We start from the raw sequence: 22,600 nt of genomic DNA on the forward strand, positions 1-22,600 counted from the left end.
CAGTCTGTGGGACGTGTCCATGTTCTCACACTCCTCCTTCTTCACATTGTTGCCATTTACTGCTGCCACAGTGTCTGGTTGGTTAGCAATGATCCTTCTTGTCTGTCTGGACCTGGACATGACACAAAATCTCTACAACCTTCTGCTGGTCTCACCGAAGATTCGGTTTTATTAGACTTATAAGGATAAAAACATATATTCTACATTTCAAAAGCAAAGATTATATTTGGAAATTAGAAATTAATTATATAGATAACTGGATAAGGAACCACTGAACAAAACCTGGCACTTGGTAAAAAATGTGGTCTTGTCACTTTTAGCCCCCTTTGCTTGACGTTGGTCTAAACAATCTCAGATTCTCGCACACATGCATTCACAGAGATGTGAACGGTGACACACCCATCATGACACTTCCAGACAGTGAGATAAGCTGCAACGTATCACGGACAAACCAGAAGCAACTGCTGATTTAAACCGCAAACAACGGTGTGTTTGTCGGACGCTGGGATGTTTTTGGCCGAGAAGGGAAACCAAACCCAGAGACAAACAGAGGCTCCGCTCACGAACCCTGACGTCACAGCCCTGAACTCACCGCTGCAGTTCAGAGGGGACAAACCCACACTGACCTTCTGCTGCTGTTTTCCTACGAATGTGACAGTGACCCACCGAAGTCAATACCACGAAGTCCACCGCATTTAAAAGGTTTAGTAGTGTGTTCAGTCTGGTCAGTGTTAGCATCGGTCTCAGAAGCTTATTATTATTATTATTATTATGTCACCAGTCTTATGCAGCTGTGCCATTCAAGGCCTTAATAATGACTATATTAGGAGGCTACACTTCTGCAGATATGTATATTTTTCAGCAGGCCGTTCGTTTTTTGTAGCATTTTAATTGTCCACCTACTGTACACTTATGACAAATCTACACTGATTTGCAAATACACAGAATAAAATGTAACTAAAAGTCTATGCTATTTTTTTAAACCTGTGCGGTTCAGTCTGGGTGACAAGAGGCTTTGACAGCACTTTTTAACGTTAACGTAACATTATTTATGAAGCATTTTTTTTTATAAAAAAAGATCAACTAACATCGACTGTATTATAACATAAAACACACTGGTGCATTAGCATTATCATACAATAGATGCAGGTTATTAGAGTGTTACCACCTCTGGGCAGCATATGCAGGTTAATGACATTAACCACTCGACATCATTAGACAATTCTTTGGGGTTCAACTTATGGAGCACAACATTTTTGTGATGTTTATTCTATTAGGCTGCTTCAGGCAACATAATGGGCTTCAGCCTGAAGTCATTCAATCGGTGTGGATGGAAGGCTGGGGGTATCAGGTCACAGACACATATGCATAGATAACACCCAAAGGGACTTCTGACCCCGTCTCTGGTTTGCCACGTCTGGACTTAAACGTCCACTACTGAATCAGGAACCAACTCTTCTCCAGAGAGGCGAGATTATTTAGACTGTAGTTTTGATCCTGCGTGTGAACAAAAGATTTTGTATTTGGCCAACTTGCAATAAATCCTAAAAATTGACTGTGAGCAAGATCGAACATTTGAAGTAAAAGCCTCCTGCTGTAGTTTGAGGTGGCTCTGAAGGTGCAGCTGGACATTGAGCATGTCAGACTGTGAAAAGTGACTCTGCATCTTTGGAAGTTGACTTTATTCAATCTGAAAGGGAAAATAAGATCTGTATAATTATGTATATATACATATACAATAATAATAATTGCATATTATATTTGGTGAGGGATATAACATTTATATGCATATTCAATTGTCATGGAGAGTTTGTTTCTGTTTTATTATGCTGTTTTTCTATAGCCAGGACTTGTATAGTAATAGATTACATATATATCCAGTATAATATGATTCATATCTGACTCTTTTCCCTGGCCGTTCAGTGGGTGGACCCAGGCCAACAGGGTGGGAGGTGCACATATCTGTTTATAATGAAAATGTCTTGGCTCTTAAAAGTGTGGAGTGAACAAAATACACAAAGGGCAAGAGGTTGAGGTGAATGGGCGACAAGCTGCGGTGGACTAATAAAACGGCGAAGCTGCGAAGCTGTGGATTGCGAGCATCTGGCGCGCGTGCGTGCGTGCGTGCGTGCAGAGGAGCCGACGGACGCTCCGGGAACATGTTTAACCCCAGCAGCTTGGTGAGTAGTAATATGTTGCAGATTTACAAGCACTTTTGATAATATGTTTACAGCCCACTGCTTTTTTAATGCATTGGAACTTAAAGCGAATGTCTTTGTTGGGAAATCTTAACAACTTTTAGCACGTTTAACTTAAAGTGACTTGGGTTCACACAATAAAACTCTTAGCAAGTCGCACACTTAGCAGTGTAAAACTGCTTCTTTAATTTAGGCTACTTGTTATTCACAAAGTACACAAAAAGTAATATATTGACACATACAGTAAATTATGAAACACGTGTAAGTAATAGCAAGCGAAAAAATAAATGCTTATAAGTTTCTGGAATTTTATTGACTTATGGCCAAGTGACTCTCAAATAGTTTAACTTCCTTATACATGCAGCTGCATTAATATTGCGTGATAGAATGAAGTCTCATCTCTGAATGTTTACATGTAACATTAAGTGATTACGTTTAAATATGGCTCATTCCATTTTCAAACGCCCTTCACAAAATGGCTCGAACATCCTCCTCCGTATTTTATGAAGGCAGCAGAACATCGGCAGAAATGAGGACACCTGCAGTAATTCGCCAATCAGACCCAGGTGAGCTCGCGCGGCTGATGGGCGGCTCCGTCCACGTGCGCGCCTCTTAAATCCATTAGCCGGTCAATGACGTTCAGCTGCAAGCGCGAGCCGACGAGCGGAACCTGCCTGCTGTTGACTTGGACCAGTTTGCTAACAGTAACTAAATGCTATTTATCACAAGGGACAATATTAGTGACCATAGTTTGTGATGAACTGCTGCCGCACATGAATTATTTACCCAAAACGATTCCACATCACTATTACTCTGGATTTATTGGCAGTAACATGTGTGAAGAAAAGCGACAGACGGAGGCTGTTTTTACGCAGCTACAACATGGAAATATATATGTGGACACAGTAGGTGTTTGTTTACTACACGGTGACCCGCCACTTTACAACGCCGTAAAGTACAGTATGTGACGTAAAGGCGTTCCACGAGGAGCGCGTGGACGCGCTAATGAGCTCAGATTTGCTTGAAAGGCGTTTGTGTGATGTCCGCAGAGCTCCTCGGGCCCTGACGACCTTTTCGAGGACGACTCCTACTCCCCGTCCTCTCTCTCCTCGTCGTCCTCGTCCTCTGTGCACGCGCTGGTCTCCCTGCAGGGGAAACCCCTGTGCACGTCCTGCGGCCTGGAGATAGTGGACCGGTACCTGCTGAAGGTCAGAACACAGGTTCTGAGCGGTGAATCACAAATGCGTGGCTTGTCTGTGGAACCTCTGTGTGCAGACTACTGTTCAGAGAACATGTTCAATTGTTTCACCTTAACAATACTCTCAACTTTAAATAGGCCTTAGATTTTAACCAACGACCAGAACCTAGGTAATATTGTAATTTCCTAATAAAATGAGCTAAAGCTTTTGTTATTTAAACGTTCTGTGAGTCACTTTATTGATGTTCCAGCTGTACTTTTGATTTACAAAGTAGCTTTTTCGTCATCAGGTCAACAACTTGTGCTGGCACGTGCGCTGTCTGTCGTGCAGTGTGTGTAAAGCGTCACTGGGCCGACACGTAAGCTGCTACATCAAAGATAAACAGGTTTTCTGCAAACTCGACTACTTCAGGTACGTTACAACCAAGTCAGGACAGATGTTATGTATTGGTAGTGAACTGAAGAAATGTAACTGTCTAGAGTTTTTCTTTAATATCAGAGGTTATGTGCCGCTCAAGGCAAGGATGGAGAATACTTTGCTGTTTTTCTGAATTAGTCTAAAAGGGAATAAAAAAGGTTCTTCCTGGAAAAAAAACAGACCAAAGTATGGGCTTCACTCTGTTTGAGGATATTTTTCAAGGCCTGGGGGGTATTGCACAAAAGTAGAATGAAGAAATCTAGTACAAGTTAAACGTCCCGGCTTGGCCTATTCTACAAAACCATCCTGGCTTAGTCCGTCCAACACCAGGCTTGGCTTCTTATCCTCGCCTGTCAGTCTAGTAGAGTAGCAGAAATAAGTGCGCGTTCACAATGTTTTGTAAATATATTACAAGACAAATTGCACAATTCACATTTTGGCAATTTGTGTGCTTTTTTTTTTTTGTTTTCCATACTGCCATATATTCAATTAAGTTTGAGACAATTTGATCAATTTATTTTATAAATATGTCCCTCTTTAAAACAAACATGTGTTGCCAATTAAACTATTAAAATACTGTATTTTATGTTTTTATATTTTATGTTTTTTGTATGTGTGAATTGTGGGGTTTTTCGTTGTGTAAGGTCTTAAACCCTGTAAAGTGCCTTGAGATAACTTTTGTGAATTGATGGTATAAAATAAATAAAACTAAATTGAATTGAAACCTTCTGTGATTTGAAATGGACACACGTCTTTTAAACCTTTTCCAGGAGCTATGGGACCCGTTGTGCTCGCTGTGGGCGTAACATCCACTCCACTGACTGGGTGCGTCGCGCTCGAGGCAGCACCTTCCACTTGGCCTGTTTCTCATGTAGCTCTTGTAAGAGGCAGCTGTCCACTGGAGAGGAATGTGGAATACTGGAGAACAGGGTCTTCTGTCGGCCGCACTATGACATCTTGATGGACAATATCAAACGTGTCAAAGACAATGGTGAGTACCCCACATGTCAGAGGTCCTGGAAAAATGACTAGGTGACAAAGGTCTGCTTGACTGGCTGAGGGAAAAAAATGTATACCGCGTTTGATGAAGGGTCAGTGAAATTATCTTTCTACCATTTAACTGCAGTATCCATTCAAACAGATTACCCTGGAGGTGCAGAGAGCTGGAATTGGAATAATCATGTTTTTGTAGGTTTTCAGGGGTAAAGCCCTGTTTTTTTTTTTTTTAGGCTGCACTGATTTACAGTATGGCACAAGAAAAAATACCACTGGCACATTTATGAAACTAAAGGATTTATGACAACAAAGCAGCATTTAATCTGTGGTTTAAGATCTGTTGATTTTTAACACTTTGTTTAGCCTTGTTTTGCATTGTTATCTCTACTAACGTTAGTTTACTTAATCTCTAATTGGAAAAAATACATTTTATTTGAAGCAAAAATTCACAACAGAAGTCATCTGTAGGAACTTGGCAATGTAAAGTTTAAGCCATGAAGACAACCTAGAAATAAACTCCCTGCAATGGAAAACCCCAGCAGATCCAGTCTCAAGGTGGATAACAGGCTGCAAACAAAACACAAGCATGTTGGTTGGGCCAGCAACTGGTTCCTGCAAAATCCAAGACTGGCAGATGATCTCTCGCTAATTTCTGACAGAACAGTGTTTTTTCTTTTGAAAGTGCTGACCAAATAAATATGTTCTGTTACTTGGTTTTTAAGAAGAACCAAAAGCAGAGGAGGAAGAGGTGGCAGACAAAGATGACCCCGGCACAACATCTAGACCTGCTAAAAGGGCCAGGACCAGCTTTACAGTTGATCAGTTACAGGTACTGTACGGTGGAGGTGTGAGCTTCCTACTACTGCCATCAGTTAGTTGAAGTTTTTTTTGCATATACATTTGTATAAGCTGTAAAGAATAGAGGTCATAGAAGAAGAGTAAATACATTTTTTTTTCCCCATGGTGTAATGTTTTGTTAGTGGCTGGTGCCATCTGGCCTACATATTCAAAGGTGTTTGTGCCCTCTAGTGGGGCTGACGGGTGTGTCGAATGTGTGTGAAAGCAGAAAGAGGTTTGAGCCAAAAGTCTCCTTGACAAACCATATTGAACCTGACTAATTTGTAAAAATGTCCAGGTCTGTCATTTCTACCATTTTTTATTTTTTTTTCTTTGTAGGTAATGCAAACTCAGTTTGCTAAAGATAACAACCCAGATGCCCAGACTCTGCAAAAACTGTCAGAGAGGACTGGTCTCAGCCGCAGGGTAATTCAGGTAACGCAGCTAATTAACAGACTTTGAGTGCTAAATGGAATTGGATGGTTTAGAATTAATAGTCACAATAAAATTAGTTAGTTCTCTTAAAACTGCCCAGAAGTAAAAACTGATTTTTGTCATTCCTCACTTAGTTGTGTAATATAGTAAACACTGTAACATTAACCTTACTAGACTTCAAATGCTTTTAAAGACGTAAAGTAATTTTCAATCAGTGCTTTCATGAAGCTGTTTCATCACTATAAAGTCTTTGATTATACAGTAATGTAAGAGAAGCAAAGTGCAGTGGAGGATCAGATGTCATGCAAGCGTCTCTTTTTTTCAGGTCTGGTTTCAGAACTGCCGAGCTCGTCAAAAGAAACACATTAACCCAAATCCTGCTTCCTCTTTGACGTCGCTTGGTCCTGGTCATCTGACGCCACCTTTGATGGAGGATCTGCAATACACAGCCTACATTTCCCAAGATCCACCGCTTCTCACTACACTGACTTATATGGATGGTAAGAAAATCATCACCAAACCATGTTGTCTTCCTGTCTAACCACTGCAAGTATTTTATAGTGAACAGTACTTCACACAATAGCTACTTGACTCATAGGTGATTTTGTTTGTTTTCCTCTTTTTGGAAACTTTCCCTAGTTCAACCTCCAGGCCCACTTTTGCTGCAACCAATCATTTCCAATACAATGACCCAACTGCCAGTTAGTAACATCTGATGACTGGATGAGTGACAGGACAATGAAGAGAAACATGTTAATTCGTATCATAAATTATATGGTTAGTACAGTTAGTTCACTGTGACCTGAGAGAAAATGCTCTTTCACAAATCACTGAATTGGTGTAATTAAACTTCAAGGTATGAGAATAATTTGAAATTGTGAAATATATTTGTAAGATGCTTTTGTTTTTTAATGTTTTTTGTATTTATTTTGGATGTATGAAATATGGCACTTTGTTTACTTAACTTTAAACTACATATTTGGTTTTGATATATAAAAGTGAATAAGATGTATATTGACTACTTGGAAATTTAAGGTGGCTGTTTATTTTCATTTTTGTATCATCAATGGAAACATGTACAATGTATGTGTTGTACATTAAACAAAAAGTAACTACGTTTGTCCTGGATTTTATTTTTGGAGTTACTTCCACATCTAAGTTTAGATGTTTGTTTAATTGGTGTTTTAAATATCAAACATGTGAAATTATAGTTGGAAAATGCAGTATTCCTTGTGGAAATACTCAAACAAAGTATGTGTGTGGCTGATGCAGCCAACAACACTGTTCAGAAATTGTGTTGTGTGAGAATTAGTTTTGCTACAATAGTTAAGCAGAGTGCGCCATGAGTTCAATATTCATAGACAAAGAAATCTTATGGCGGTGGGTTAGAAGAAGTCTTATCTTATTTAGAAGACTTTCACAAATTAAACCAGTTTTACTGGACCGTATACTGTGAAAGAATTACATTTTCCTTTTGTTTCGTGCTATAAAATAAATGTTTCTGTTTTCATAAACTAGTATTTAGTCAATGTGCTGAAAAAAGGAGTGAAGACAGGGATAACACAGAAACTACAAATTTAAGGTATTTATGGTGTCCGTACAAGACTACAATGTTTTGCCATAACATATATTGACTATGATTATTTGGATGTGGCATTGTAAATCCTAATAACTACACACTTGTCTATATGGACCAAAACATCTTCTTAAAGTAGAGGGACTTTTTTTAACTGCATAGTAAGAGACTCCTGACAGACCAAACATCTTCCTCAGCTCTATAGTGAAATAATTAATATAACTGGAATCCTAAACATCAGACACTGATGTGTGATTTCATGTTTGGCGTAATAGTAGAACGCACAGATTTGTTTGTCATAAATCCTGTAGTTTCATAAATGAATGCCTTTACTTTGGTCAACAGAATTTGCGCAAGCCTACACTTTATTTTGAAAACAACTTCCGGTTACACCGGACATGACGCCTTGTACTTGGCATGCGCACATTCCCAAAGAAGAAAAGTAGCAGTGTTTAGCGAACGGGATTAAATTGTAAACATTAGCAACTGTGGGATTTCACTGTGCTGTTGGGATGGAAATATAAGGTAAGCAGCATGTGAACTCTGTCAACGTTTTTTCCGGTAGTAGTCGTTGTTACCGTTGACACATTAAACAGCACTATTTATACTGAGCAGTTGGTGGTTTGGTGTTTGACCAGATGCTCAGATACACCGTCAGCGGCCATAAATGTCTGAGCTTGCTAACTTTTGAACCCCTTAAGAAAATGTATTCAGAATGCGTTTGTGTCCACTTACGTTAATCCTATGTTTAGTGATTGGATTTGCCTGTAGATTTCGCACAGAGCTAACGATAGCGTAACGCGTCAACGCCACTCTTGTGTCCGGTGTCCTGGGTAATACTCTGGCTTTAGGGCTAACTAGTTAGCCTTCTTAGCTAGGTTGACAGTTCTAGTGGCAGAGTTACAGTAGACGTGTATCCTCTTTACCTACACGCCAATGAACCCATGTTTATACTACATTTAAGTAACTTTGGTTAGCGTTATTAGCTGAAATTGCTATTAACAAACTATTTAGTTAGCACATCTAGGCTGCTTGTCAGCTAATCTATGCATATGTAGGATACAGGGAAGCAATCATTCAAACATTTAATGTTGTGATATGACTAGTTTTGACTAAGTAATAGAGTAAGTGATGTGTGCACGTCCGAACCACTTTCTAATTCTGTGCACGAGTTTTGAATGAGTCTGGTGGCTCATGCGGTGCTTATGAAGGATGTCCTGTACAGCTGAAGAGACCTACTGTAGGGGTTTGTTCTGCCATCCTCGTCTTCTAAAGCATCACAGATAAAGATACATACAATCTTAGTGTTTGATGAGGTTTTGTAAAACCTTATTTAAATCAAAAGCTGGGATTTGTCAATGAGTATTTATAATATCCATTTCAAGATGATTGTGCTTATCTTTACCATTGTTTACCATGTGATGGGGAATAACTGTATCAAGGTTAGTCTGTGATGTGGCTCCAGCTTTCAGCTCCCACCTATCTGTTGAACAGCTAATTTTCCCAAGCTAAAAACCATATTAAGTGTCATATGTTTAGTCCTTTTAATAATAAATAGCGGGCTGATTATAGCTGGCGGTTTGGATTACAAAACGACAGAGGAAAAGGTTCCAGGTAACCCATTAACACTCAAACGGTGCATCTACTGTAAAGGATGTCATCTAGTCATTCTTTTAATGTACCCAAATACAATTAACCCAGTATAATTGTCTTTCTACCCTTTCTAATTTTTCTTTTAGGCTATGGTTAATGGGTATGTTGTATAGAGGCGTATTATATTACTATGCTCACACACATAATGGTTGAAATGAAAAGCAGAATGTTTCCCACAACACAGAGTTGGAGGCACTCATGACACAGTGGTAATAAATATGCATCAGTGACAAGACCTTGCAGAGGAATAAAAGGTGGTGACTTAGCTTGAGCAAATAGTAAATTGTCAAACCTTTAAAAGAAGCATTACATACATCAGATTCAGTAAGTGGCAGGGCAAGGGTGCGGCACAAACTACAACAAAGAAAAGCTGTTTTAGCTGATGTGCAGAGTCTGAACTGAGTCTTATTTGTTTTATAGGTTAACCTCTGAGTTTGGGATCAAACTTTGTTCTTCGGTACATGGATGTAAAGCCAATGCGCAGGTAGGTCAAGTATTCATGTATAGGGAAATGAAGAAATTCTGTGTTACTGTAGTGTAATTTCATGACTACTTAGATTCATTATACATGGTTGTGTGTTTGTTATGTGTGTTTGTGATTGTGATGCCATTAAGAATGCTGGACCATTTGATAATTATAATGAATTGTATGAGCAATGAGATATCTATAAAAGGGTGTCCAGCTGCCCCACCAGCACCTTTTGGTATATGTGTAACCTGAATGATTAAGAACAGAAAGTTCATGATCAGTAAATCTTCATCAACTACATACTATCCGTAGCTGGGAAAAGCCTTCAAACAGTAGTGAACTGTTCCAAGTGTCAAACCTTCTCAATCAACCAGGAAATTTCAGGATCTAAGAAGACCTTCAAAGTACCTGCAAACCTTACAGTTCCATATAAGATAGACACTGGGTTGAAAGGTCACCTACCAGATGGTGGGAGTATGCAACAAATTGCTAACCCAGATCAGCATTAGACATTGACTTTACTCACCGATCAAGGCTCAAAGCTTAGAGGTGGCATCATTGTATTTAATGTTGCAATGATGCTGTGACGCTTCATATCTAACATGATTAGCCATAACTGAGGGAACTGTGATTTGTGCTCCCTACCAGATCACACCTGGTTTACTGTATGCAGCAAGACAGCTGGTGTCATTACTAGTGTCTTTTGCTCTTTGTATGTCTGAAATTTACATGTTTTTCATGTTGCCTTTGATTTATATTAGAGATAAAAAAGAGTTTGGTATTCGATACGCGACAGGATGTGGGTTTAACATTTATTCTATGCACAGGACGTAGTCAGTGTATCTTTTTTACAGACTTGGCGTGGCAGCTCAAAATAGGTGCCCTGCTCCTTTAACAGGACACCGGTGTTGTATGACGGTCATAGGGCATGTCCAAATTCAGCACTCTGCACAACCCCCATGCTACATTTGCTTCTTGCTGGCAACAGGTGTTGATCCAGACATGTAGAGTTGAAAGTACAGTAAACCCTTGAAAAAACCAAGCAGCAGCAGCAGAATTAGCTTTTCATAAGGTTATTGTTATTTACAGATGAGCTGTACCCTGTATATGATTTGTCTTATGATATGAGTTGTGCAGTATTAGCATTAAACCGTCTTTGGATGTATCTTATTTATGTATGTGCGGCTTTAAAAAGGAGCAGTAGACTGTAATATGAAGTTTATTTATTGAATAATTGCATTATAATTCACCTGGTTACTATTAAGGGCCACCAGCGCACGCCAAGACACTACTGGAATGGACATCACCAGCCGCTGTACTCTGGGGGACCCCAACAAGCTCCCTGAAGGGGTCCCCCAGCCTGCACGCATGCCCTACATCTCAGACAAACACCCGCGGCAGACCCTGGAGGTGATCAACCTGCTGAGGAAACACCGCGAGCTGTGTGACGTGGTGCTGGTGGTGGGTGCCAAGAAGATTTATGCTCATCGTGTGATCCTGTCCGCGTGCAGCCCCTATTTCAGGTACCCAGACACAACATGCCCCTCTCAGGTTTTCGGTTAGAACAAAATAAATCTACTGGACAGTGAACGCCAAGGTCCGTATTCAGGTGGTGACCGCTGGCTGTGATGATTAATTAGCCTATCATTTACAGGGCGATGTTCACGGGGGAGCTGGCAGAAAGCCGGCAGACTGAGGTGGTTATTCGCGACATCGATGAGCGAGCCATGGAGCTGCTCATTGATTTTGCCTACACCTCACAGGTAACAACAGTGAAATGTTGGCATGTTTACTAAAACTATCACGTTGGTACAGAAGTGATACTAGAGGCTAAGAGAGACATAATTGCCTGTTCTCCAGCAGAACCCACTGAACTAGTTGATCTGCTTGACTTTAGTTGCTGATGTGCAAACTCTATCAGTCTGCTATGTCCGTGAAAGATTTAACGAGGCATCTTGATTATATGATCACTGTTGTGCTCAGTAAATCATCACTCAGATTATTCAAGGTTTACTGCACGGTTGAAATCTTTTTTATTCTTTTGTCTTATGCTACTTTATTTATTTATTGTTTGAATGCAGACATGCTGATGAATTACACTTTTTATAGGTTCAAAAGCCTGATCCAAAATGTATCCATGGAAAACATGAGTCATACACCATATGAATTTAAATTTATAAATTTAGAGAGACCTCAAGTAATTACACCTAATCGGCCAATCTGATCTAATCTACGAAATAATTTTAAAGGTATAGATATTTTTTATGAATATTTGAAGGCTCTGCATCAGGTCAGGTTTTAGGATTCACAGGCCTTATTCTCTCTCTTTCCTCGAACATGCCTGACGCTGAGTTTTCACCTGCCCATTTTCCTGAGGCCATGCCTGCAGGCGTGTGTCTGAGATGGGAGAGACTGTGCAAATCAGCAGTTGCTCAATACGTTGCCTGTAGATGCATGTTAACATTATATGAAGGCTTTGTCATGTTCTGCGCTTTCTGTCTCCAGGTGACTGTAGAGGAGGGGAACGTTCAGACGCTGCTCCCTGCAGCCTGCCTTCTCCAGCTGGCTGAGATCCAGGAGGCCTGCTGCGAGTTTCTCAAGAGGCAGCTGGATCCTTCCAACTGTCTGGGCATCAGAGCCTTTGCCGACACACACTCGTGCCGAGAGCTGCTCCGCATTGCAGACAAGTTCACCCAACACAATTTTCAAGAGGTAAGAACACAGATGTAAATGAAAATGACTTTCCACAGTCCCTTAAACCTCTCAAGTCATTAAATGATTTACACTAAATTCGGTGGATCCATAATTTCAATGCAAAGAAATAGGTACCATAGGACAAAGTTTAAAATGAAGTAGCGTGCACGGTTAGATCTGAAAGCACTTAGTTTCGTGTCACTGGAAACATTAGATGTTATTATAGGTTCTTGCGTCTACCCTGATAAATGAAATATCAGAAACACCCTGAAAAATACTAGTTTAAGTTAAAATTAAAGCCTAGTGGAGTCAAGCACAGCTGCCTTTGGCTTTTGTAAAAAAAAAAAATGCAAATGCAACACTACTGCAGCATCAGTAATCGGATAGTGGACATAGATGGGAAACCACCTAAAGGGCCCAAGTTTAGTCTGGGCTGAAGTGTCCGATGAGCTTTAACTTACCGGTAAATCTTTAATTGGGTAAAGTCTAAACAAGGATAGAAACTAGACTTGGCATAGACTAACTTTGTTTTATCTGTCTGTGTTGAATTTTCTAAGTATTTACACCTGGTGCCTCATAAAGAGTAGTGTGATAATGAACAGAAAGCCTTTTCGGTATCAAAGGAGCTTGTGTGACAAGTTGTTATACAGCAGTAAAATGTGACCTTTTGTTTTGGTCTGACAAAAGAAACCGTCCAGATCTTGACTGAGTTTCCAAGAACACTGATCAGCCCTGCTGCACCTCATTTGATGCTGCCAGAAGAATGCGCTTTTGTAATTGAATGCTAATTGAATAACTATTTCTACCAGTGTGAGTGCAACACAGTAGACAATGAGCAGAATAATTTTTACACAAAGTATTTTACTGAAAACTAGTTCCTCAATAACTCAAGTCCTCATGGCTAAAATATTGTACGTCGGTCTTGCAGTAACCTCTGGAATAGGAACAATCGCAGTCTCAATGGGTTAAACAGCTCGATCTAGTGGACAGTGTTGATCATTACACCTTTAAAATACATTTACTAATGACACGGAGGTGTTTTAAGTGCTGTGTGAAATAGGGTAAGTTGTTGTTTAATCCGTGTTGTGTGACAGGTGATGGAAAGTGAAGAGTTCATGCTGCTGCCTGCCAACCAGCTGATTGACATCATTTCTAGCGATGAGCTCAACGTGCGGAGTGAGGAGCAGGTTTTCAACGCTGTGATGGCCTGGGTGAAGTACAGCATCCAGGAACGCAGGCCGCAGCTTCCCCAGGTCTGTCCATGATTTCTCAGTTAATCCGCTCTACTAAAGGTGAACTAAGGGACTGAAGTGGCTTCATTGATCACGTGTTACAGGTCTTGCAGCACGTCCGCCTGCCGCTGCTGAGCCCCAAGTTCCTGGTGGGCACCGTGGGTTCAGATCCTCTCATCAAGAGTGATGAGGAGTGCAGGTGTGTGTGTGTGTGTGTGTGTGTGTGTGTGTGTGTGTGTGTGTGTGTGTGTGTGTGTGTGTGTGTGTGTGTGTGTGTGTGTGTGTGTGTGTGTGTGTGTGTGTGTGTGTGTGTGTGTGTGTGTGTGTGTGTGTGTGTGTGTGACTGAGTGACTGAGTGAAAGCAATGTCAGCCTGCATAATGCTCCTGGTGGAGAATATGTTGCTTAAATTCAAATTCCCAGTTTCCCTGTGTTGCTCCAAACTGTTATGGTTGAAGCGTGGAGTGAAGGCATCAGTGCACTGTAGAGGCAACATGTGAGCTTGTTTGTGATGTTCCAGGGACCTGGTTGATGAAGCCAAGAATTACCTGCTGCTGCCACAGGAGAGACCCCTGATGCAGGGCCCTAGAACGCGGCCAAGGAAACCCATACGCTGTGGAGAGGTGCTCTTTGCAGGTCAGTACCATCAAACACTACAAATAAAACCCAGAAGTGTGTGAGTAACCTGTAACCTCCATATGTAGCCAACCTGCCAGGGGGAAAGACTGTGAATATTATTTGTCCCCTCCCATCCTGCTTCTTTGCCCTGTAGTTGGGGGCTGGTGCAGCGGAGATGCCATTTCCAGTGTGGAGCGTTACGATCCCCAGACCAACGAGTGGAGGATGGTGGCCTCCATGAGTAAGCGGCGATGTGGCGTAGGCGTCAGCGTTCTGGACGACCTGCTTTATGCTGTGGGGGGTCACGATGGTTCGTCGTATCTAAACTCCGTGGAAAGGTGTGCAATGGTTGAGTTTTTGTCTTCAGTGTCTCCCTTCAGTTCTACTGCTGACATTTTTAAGCGTTTGCCTGCTTCAGATATGACCCTAAGACCAACCAGTGGAGCAGCGACGTGGCTCCTACAAGCACGTGTCGAACCAGTGTGGGCGTGGCCGTCCTCGGTGGTTACCTGTATGCGGTGGGAGGACAAGATGGGGTCTCCTGTCTCAACATTGTGGAAAGGTAGCAGGGAGCATGCATTCATTCATTCATTTATTTTACTGCCTATGATGTAGCAGTGTTCATCATGCAGATGTCACATTCAGATTATTAGAAATACCTACATAACAATGGTTACAATCTCTATGTCCTTCAGATATGATCCGAAGGAGAACAAATGGACCCGTGTGGCCTCCATGAGCACCAGGCGACTCGGTGTAGCTGTGGCTGTGCTGGGCGGTTTCCTGTATGCTGTTGGAGGATCTGATGGGACGTCACCATTAAATACAGGTAAATATTGAGCTGTGACAATAATGACTCGGCTAAAATAAACACAGTTATAGGATTTAAAGCTCTTCAGTTGTTAATATTCTTGTCTTTGTGGTTCTTTCTTTGCGCAGTGGAGCGCTACAACCCTCAGGAGAACCGCTGGCACACCGTCTCTCCAATGGGGACCAGGAGGAAGCACCTCGGCTGCGCCGTCTACCAGGACATGATTTACTCAGTCGGAGGAAGAGACGACACCACCGAGCTGAGCAGTGCCGAGCGCTACAACCCCAGGACCAACCAGTGGTCTCCTGTAGTAGCCATGACGTCCAGGCGCAGCGGGGTGAGTGGGCAGCCATCAGCTGCTGCTGCTGCTGCTGCTAAGCCTATATTTAACAACGATTTCATTTAATTTGTGAGATAGAACTTCTGTTTGAGACTGAAGACTGCTGTGTCTGCAGGTGGGCTTGGCCGTTGTCAACGGTCAGCTGATGGCTGTAGGAGGCTTTGACGGGACGACGTATCTCAAAACTATAGAGGTTTATGACCCTGATGCCAACACATGGAGGTAGGGGACACATCTGAAGACAAACAGACCTGTTCAGTTTGTCTCATCTTTAACTGTTAACAACTTATCTCCTTTCTTTGGGAAACTTTGATGCTTGACACAAATTTACAATATTTGACATGGGACAGATTGTCAGATTTAATAGAAGTACTTTCATGTCTTGTATGCCCTGTATTCCATATATAAGACAGGTTAATGACATGAATGATAATATTATGGGTTTCTGAACCCGTCTTGACTTTGCAATGTGTTTCCTGTCCAGGTTGTATGGAGGAATGAACTACCGCCGGCTAGGTGGCGGGGTGGGTGTCATTAAAATGACTCACTGTGAATCTCACATATGGTAACCGCTCCCTTCCACCCAGACACACTTCCCAGCATGTCGCGATGGATGAGTCCCGTGCCTCTGAAAGGACACTGTTAATTCATGCGAGAGGATCAGAGAAAACGGTGGGGGAGTTGAAGCAGAGATGGACAGAGGAACAAAGCGTTGAACTCTACTTTATTCCCGACGCCCACTCCAAGGTCATTAACTTAGACACAGTGGTTGTCTTCATCTCCTCACCATAGTCATCATGAAGTGCACTGAGAGGAGAAGTACCATTCATCTTCCAGAGAAGCGTGGGGAGCGTGAACTCCTCCTCTACAACTCTTGGTCTTGGACATTTAAATGGAATGAAACTAAATGTTGATTTTTGCTACTGGAGGTGATGATCTTTTCATTTATTTATTTTTTATTTACCCTTTGTTTTACCAGAATCTTTTGTTAGGAAGTCTAATATCAGGAGTGACCTGGATGAAAAACCACACAAACTGAAACATCACTCCTTCAATGAATGTACCATAAAACTGAAAATAACACAATAACTTGGTGTAACTGTAAAATCGTAGCGTTGGCAGGTGAACTGTGATTAACGGGGTCGTGACTGTAGGAAGCATTTAGTGAAGTTTTAGCTTTCTCTAGAAGGAGCTGCACATGCAAATACCTTTTTTTGTCATTGCTCTGTTTGAAGGTTCAGCAAAAACCAGACTAAGGTCTCTGTGAAAGGCTTCTGATCAAATACACACCCGAATGTGTTTGTCTGAAAACTGTGAGAGTTGTCCAGCTGGAAACACACAGAGCACAATGTAAGGAAGCATCAAAGACCAACATGCAGCAGAGGCAGCTCTCGTTTATCTTCACAATAAAAGAAAAGATCGTTTTTTTATGTTTGAGCTTCTTCATAGATTTCACTCTGCCTCCATATCAACCGGTAATTTTTGAAACACCATAGGCACCACCTGGAGCTCAGAAAAAAAAGGATTGGAACAGCACTTCATAAAAGTGTTATTCCCCTTGAACATTACAACCACAAACATAAATCTGTTTCATTTTAGGTGAATGGCAAGCACAAATTGGAAGAAGAGTGATAAATAATTTTCAATTTTTTTTAAAGATTGTTATTTTTTCATATTTTAAGAAATGTATCAACCCAATAAAATGCAACATTTGTGGTTGTAATCTGACAAAATGGGGAACAGTTAAAGTCTGATGAAGGCCCTTTATATACTGTAAAGGGTGAAATAAAGTCTGGTTTATTTTGAGCTGATGTAATGTTGTAGGTGTTCCATGTCGCCCCGTGAAGTCTTTCAGCAGTTTGGGTTTATCCACACTTATCTGTGAATGTATGTCTGCAGTAAGTGTCTAAAAGCTTGACTCCAACCTTGACTGGTTAGAGAAGCCCAACGTCGTTTATCATGGGGTTTCACTTGGGCTTTCATTACACAACCTGTAATTATCCGTCAATGTCATTTGTCACAGTTAATTAAAAAGAATTTTGGGGATTTTTGTCCTTGTTCTCTAATCATCATTGGGTCAGTTGAGATTATTAAAAGGAATAAGTTCAAGAGAGTCAATACACAGAGTACACAAAGTCTCTTATATTATATATCCTGATGCTAAAAACTGAGTGCAAACATTTAAAAACCTTTTGACTCCATGTTTAAATACACAACATCAGTATTTAATTTTACATGGCCACACCCAGACAGACACAGCTGATGACTCAGGCCTGTCCCTAATGGAGACACCCAGCCAACACAAAAATCACGACGGCATCGTTGTCCAGTCTGGTTTGGCGTGGACTTTGGTCTCAGGTGAAACAGAGCAGGAGACTTTTAATAAGACACATTAACAGAGAGGAACAACTTTATATATTTAGTACTGAAACCTGTCTGTTGTCATGGTTCAGCAGTGATGCCTGACTGTTGCCATAGTAACCGACCTCTGTGAGGGAAATAATACACCAGGGGTATTCAACTAAAATTTACAGAGGCAAATATTTTGGAAGCAAAGGCCCAGAAAATTCTAATGTCTAACTATTTACTGCGATATATTTTTAGGTAGCCTGCATGTAATTAATACTTCACTGTCAAATCAAATTAATCAGTACAATTCAGAAACCTTTTGATAAATTTATTGTTATGTAACATCTAACTCACCATATATGTACAATGTTATCTAATCTATGGTATAAAAGCGGGGCTGCTTTTTAAAAAAAAGCAAGAATACAACTGTTTTGTTAAATAAAACAGTGAAAATATACAACTTTGAAGAAATAAAATATAGGAACAACAAAAAAGCTTCCTTTACATCTTGACTCAAAAGTCAAGTTTAACAGGTTAAAAAAAACATATACTGTAACAATTGAACAGTTTTAGAGGCTCTTCTTCTTTCCACTTTGTTGCTCTATGAGAAAATGGAGCTCTAGCTTGTCCTACTAGAATTCTAAACCTGGGCTTGAATGAAATCATTCTCACACATGTGGAGGTGTTTATACCTTATGACGATAGTGGAGAAAGCTGCTTCGCAGTTGTGTGGAGCCAAACATGGTTAAGATGTACAGGGCTACTTTCAATAGATCTGGGAAAGCTGCCTCTCCCTCTCTCCTCTCTGTATCTATTTGCTGGCTACACGTAACTGTTATCGCCGTCTTTATTAATTCTCTTGCAACCTCAAACTTTCTGTCACATGCCAGTACTGAGTCGCAAACTTTACTTTATAATTAGGTGCCCTCTAAATCAGTCATTCTTTACCATGGGGCTGTGGCCCGACTTGGGCCCCAAGGAGCAGGTGGAGGGCCGCAAAAAAGTCAGCTCTGCGATTGTGAGGTGTGATGAGATGTGAGCCAGTTGTTAACACGCTCCATTAAGTAGCAGCAGAAGAAGAAGTCAGCCGCAAACGCTTGACTGAAGATGGACAAGTTTTAAAAGGAACAAATAAAGGTGAAGGAGATGCCGACCTCTGGGTTCAAAGGCTAAGTTTGTGTGCAAATACAAACCTGACTTTATAAAGTTTGGCTTTGTGAGCGGAGGTATTGAGGCAGAGACCAGAGCCCAGTGTGTTGATTGTGGTCTAACGCTATCCAACGAAGCATTGAAGCGTGGAGGCTACAATGAGAGCGAGCCTTTCCCCCGTTCCACCCAGACTGGATCAGATCGTGTCTGAGCGGCAGCCCACGTGTCTCATGAAGTGGGACACTTAATATAATGAGAGTTGCTTTGTTGTGATTACTGTTACTGTTAATTTGTCACAAATAAGGAGAGTAAGATCTAGTCTGTTAAATCTAATAGCAGGTTCAGTGTTAATCCAATGTTTTCAATTGCACTTTATTCTAATTTCCTTTTAATTCATTTGATGTTTTTTTAATTATTTTACATGTATTTATTTCATTACTGCAGAATTTTATTCATCAGAATTTCTCTAGTTTTTAAAAAATATGTATGTTTGAAATTAATAGTAATAAAATACAATGTATGTGCAGATTTACATACAAAATCAATGCTTTGGAGATGATAATGGTGTATCATATTCATAAGGTTTTAGCTTGTTAAACTTGGTAAAAAATTATGATTTGGATCAGCTGAAATAAAAGTCTTTATGTTTTAATGGGCCCCGGGCCACGTACTGGAAAATCTGGGCGCTGAGGTCAAAAAGGTCAAGAACCCCTGCTCTAGATTATTTAAAATGATGTTTGACCTGTAGCTCAGGGTCTGTATGGGACAGATTCTGGGTCCGGATCCAGATCGCGGTCCGCCTGTTAGTGACCACTGTAATACACAACATTAGTTTCATCCAAATCCTTAGTTTGACTAAACAAAATGTGTTTCATATTTTATGTTGTACAGTAGATATTTGTATATTAATTTAAGTTTTTTTGATTGTGTTTTCTTTTATAGAGAGAAAGTAGGAATATCTGTAACCAAGTTCAAGTCTAAGGTCAAAGGTCATTACAATGTGATTGACTTTTATATGGGACACCAGTTTACGTTATTTACCTGTTAGCGTGCACTTTCAGCAACAGAGTGACTATGTTAACTGGTGACCGACTTCCGGTGAGTTGTTTTACCTGTGTGACATCGTGTTAGCTGTCCCTGTCAATGCCTTGGTTTACGTTACCTATCTGTTAGAGCGTGAACTCTCCGCGACAGAGTGATCTATGGACGGAGCGTAGCGTTTAACTTGTGTTTTGTGTCGTGTTTTTTGTGAATGAACATGCGCGTCTTGTCCTTTACGAATTTACCTGTTACCTGTTGGCAGGCGCTGTCAGCGCCTAAGTAAATTGTGCGTGTATCACGGCTCGGCGGGCGCGAGCAGGAGTGAAGGACCCAAATGCACAGCTCAAGAGACAGGACTTGAGGCAAACAAGGTTTAATGGTGTAAACCAAACAGCAGGCAAAAACGTGGTCAAGCCGGCAGACGTCAAAACCGGTAATCCAAAAATCTAGCAGAGGTACAGGCAGGGACAAGGCCAAGGCACGATCAAGGTACAGGCACGAGTCAAAAACCATGGACTTACTAGAATCGCTGGAAGGCTGACAAACAGGGTGCTTGAACAAACAGGGTGCTTGAACGAACAATCTGGCAGAGAACAAAGGAACATGCTGGTGGCTATATATACTGGCCCCATATGCTGGTGTCATTATACCTAATGGGAAATTAACCACAGCTGGGAGATCACATGACTGGAAAGCAAAGGTAAACTAAGCATGGCAAGACAGAACTGGAAGTGTAGAAAAATAAAACAGGAAATGAACATGACAGCACAAAACAACACAGGAACAGTCCAGGTTTATGACAGGAACCCCCCCACCCCACCCCAAGGGCAGATTCCAGACTCCCAAACACGGCACAAAGTCCAAGCAGGGTGGGCGGAGGGAGGACTGGTGGCGGGCAAAAATCAAACACAGCATGAGTCCGAGAAATCTACACCACCAGCAAGAACAGCCATAGGAGAATCTATAACAGGGAACACACCAAATCCAAGAGTCCAAATACTCCCTTAAGGAGGTGAGGAGAGTTCCTGCCCACCAGCGGCTGAGACAGAATGGCACTCTTAGTGCCCAAGAGCGGAAATAGAGTCCAAGGAGGAGGACAGACGAGGCGCCAGAGCCAGAACCAGAGACGAAGAGAGACAAGGCGCCGGGGAAGAACCAGAGACGAAGAGAGACAAGGCCCCAGGGAAGAACCAGAGACGAAGAGAGACAAGGCGCCGGGGAAGAACCAGAGACAATCCCAGATGTGAAGCGTGGCAGACAGAATGGCACTCTTAGTGCCCAAGAGCGGAAATAGAGTCCAAGGAGGAGGACAGACGAGGCGCCAGAGCCAGAACCAGAGACGAAGAGAGACAAGGCGCCGGGGAAGAACCAGAGACAATCCCAGATGTGAAGCGTGGCAGACGTGGTCGGTGTCGGACCATCAGGCACCGAGGCAGGCGTGGCCGGGACCGGGCCACCAGGAGCTGAGGCAAACGTGGTTCCTGGACCACCAGGAACTGAGGTGGAGGTGGCAGTCAGGTAAGATATGACACCACTGAAGATTGTCACCTGGAATGTACGTGGAATCAATAAGAAGGAGAAACGATTTAAAATATTTAATCATTTGGAAACCCTACAAGCAGACATTGTTTTACTACAGGAAACTCATATTCCCAAAATTATAAATTACACTCTGGCATCAGCAGAGTTCCCACATGCTTACTTAGCCGGTTACAATTCTAAACAAAGAGGGGTCGCCATCCTGATAAATAAAAAGATTAACTTTACTCATAACGATACCATTGTAGATCCAGAAGGGAGAAATATAATCATTGATATCTTGATAGGAAACATTGAATATTGCATAGCTAATGTGTATGTCCCAAATGTTGACGACCCCTCTTTCTTTCACAGCTTCTTCACATGTCTGCTCACTCTGGTTCCAAACTTATAGTAGGAGGGGACTTTAATTTAGTATTTAACCCAGAGTTGGACAGGCTAAGCAAAGCTGTGAGCAACAGGAACTGGCAATCAGTACAGACCTTAAAACAGTACATGGATGACTTCGGTCTCTGTGACACATGGCGTTCTCTTCATCCTACATCCAGGGAATATACCTTTTTCTCACCAGTTCACCACTCTCACTCCCGTATAGATTATATTTTAGTAAATAACTCAGTCTTACAAGATGTCTCTGACACCAATATTCACTCTATCACAATCAGCGATCATGCACCAATGTCCATTTCGTTGATTAAGACAGCCACACCATCAACCAGGAATTGGAGGTTTAATACATCATTACTCAATGATCAAGACTTCATCAGTTATGTCAGGAGAGAATGGAAAACCTTTATAGAAATCAACGATACACCGGAAATCTCACCCTGTGTTCTTTGGGAGACTGGGAAGGCAGTTATGCGCGGTAGAATTATTTCATATTCATCACACAAGAAAAAAAAGGACATGTTACTTGAATTAGAATTAGAGCAAAAAATAAAATCTCTAGAGATTAAATATGCAGCCTCTCCAACCAATGATGTCCTAGAAGACCTAAAGAATCTAAAGCTGAAATTAAATAATATAATTGATTGCAAAACTCAGTTTC

The 22,600-nt window shown here is 41.3% G+C and overlaps 2 protein-coding genes across 4 annotated transcripts; both read left to right on the forward strand.

The window, feature by feature from the left end:
* The first annotated feature begins 2,038 nt into the window (after nt 1-2,038).
* On the forward strand, nt 2,039-7,199 carry LOC114845131 (LIM/homeobox protein Lhx8-like). Of its 3 annotated transcripts, none has more exons than XM_029132980.3 (8): nt 2,039-2,180; nt 3,248-3,406; nt 3,687-3,808; nt 4,585-4,805; nt 5,533-5,639; nt 5,987-6,082; nt 6,408-6,582; nt 6,722-7,199. In XM_029132980.3, the coding sequence occupies exons 1-8, from the start codon at nt 2,040-2,042 to the stop codon at nt 6,796-6,798; spliced, it is 1,098 nt and encodes a 365-aa protein (XP_028988813.2). In that variant the 5' UTR covers nt 2,039; the 3' UTR covers nt 6,799-7,199. The 3 variants fall into 3 exon arrangements, with proteins under 3 accessions (XP_028988813.2, XP_028988812.1, XP_028988811.1); XM_029132979.3 differs by lacking the exon at nt 2,039-2,180 and adding an exon at nt 2,820-3,103 and having other exon boundaries at nt 5,536-5,639; XM_029132978.3 differs by lacking the exon at nt 2,039-2,180 and adding an exon at nt 2,822-3,103.
* Nucleotides 7,200-8,034: 835 nt separating this feature from the next.
* Nucleotides 8,035-17,520, forward strand: klhl20 (kelch-like family member 20). The gene is made up of 14 exons (XM_029132550.3): nt 8,035-8,183; nt 9,732-9,795; nt 11,046-11,303; nt 11,435-11,543; nt 12,286-12,492; nt 13,569-13,727; nt 13,811-13,905; nt 14,226-14,341; nt 14,478-14,661; nt 14,742-14,885; nt 15,019-15,152; nt 15,263-15,471; nt 15,590-15,696; nt 15,959-17,520. Exons 2-14 carry the CDS (start codon nt 9,773-9,775, stop codon nt 16,041-16,043), a joined length of 1,830 nt encoding a protein of 609 aa, XP_028988383.1. The 5' UTR covers nt 8,035-8,183; nt 9,732-9,772; the 3' UTR covers nt 16,044-17,520.
* The last annotated feature ends 5,080 nt before the right edge of the window (nt 17,521-22,600 follow it).

This window comes from Betta splendens, chromosome 17 (assembly GCF_900634795.4).
Source record: "Betta splendens chromosome 17, fBetSpl5.4, whole genome shotgun sequence".
In the NCBI taxonomy this organism is placed as follows: domain Eukaryota; kingdom Metazoa; phylum Chordata; class Actinopteri; order Anabantiformes; family Osphronemidae; genus Betta; species Betta splendens.

Excerpts from the sequence above, each read along its gene's own strand:
- klhl20 (XM_029132550.3), top strand. The coding sequence starts at position 9,773 with ATGGATGTAAAGCCAATGCGCAG. Across the intron at positions 11,544-12,285 it reads ATTTTGCCTACACCTCACAG|GTGACTGTAGAGGAGGGGAA; the intron begins GTAACAACAGTG and ends TTCTGTCTCCAG. Across the intron at positions 12,493-13,568 it reads CCCAACACAATTTTCAAGAG|GTGATGGAAAGTGAAGAGTT; the intron begins GTAAGAACACAG and ends GTTGTGTGACAG.
- LOC114845131 (XM_029132978.3), top strand. The coding sequence starts at position 2,831 with ATGACGTTCAGCTGCAAGCGCGAGCCGACGAGCGGAACCTGCCTGCTG. Across the intron at positions 3,809-4,584 it reads TGCAAACTCGACTACTTCAG|GAGCTATGGGACCCGTTGTG; the intron begins GTACGTTACAAC and ends AACCTTTTCCAG. Across the intron at positions 6,583-6,721 it reads TACACTGACTTATATGGATG|TTCAACCTCCAGGCCCACTT; the intron begins GTAAGAAAATCA and ends AACTTTCCCTAG.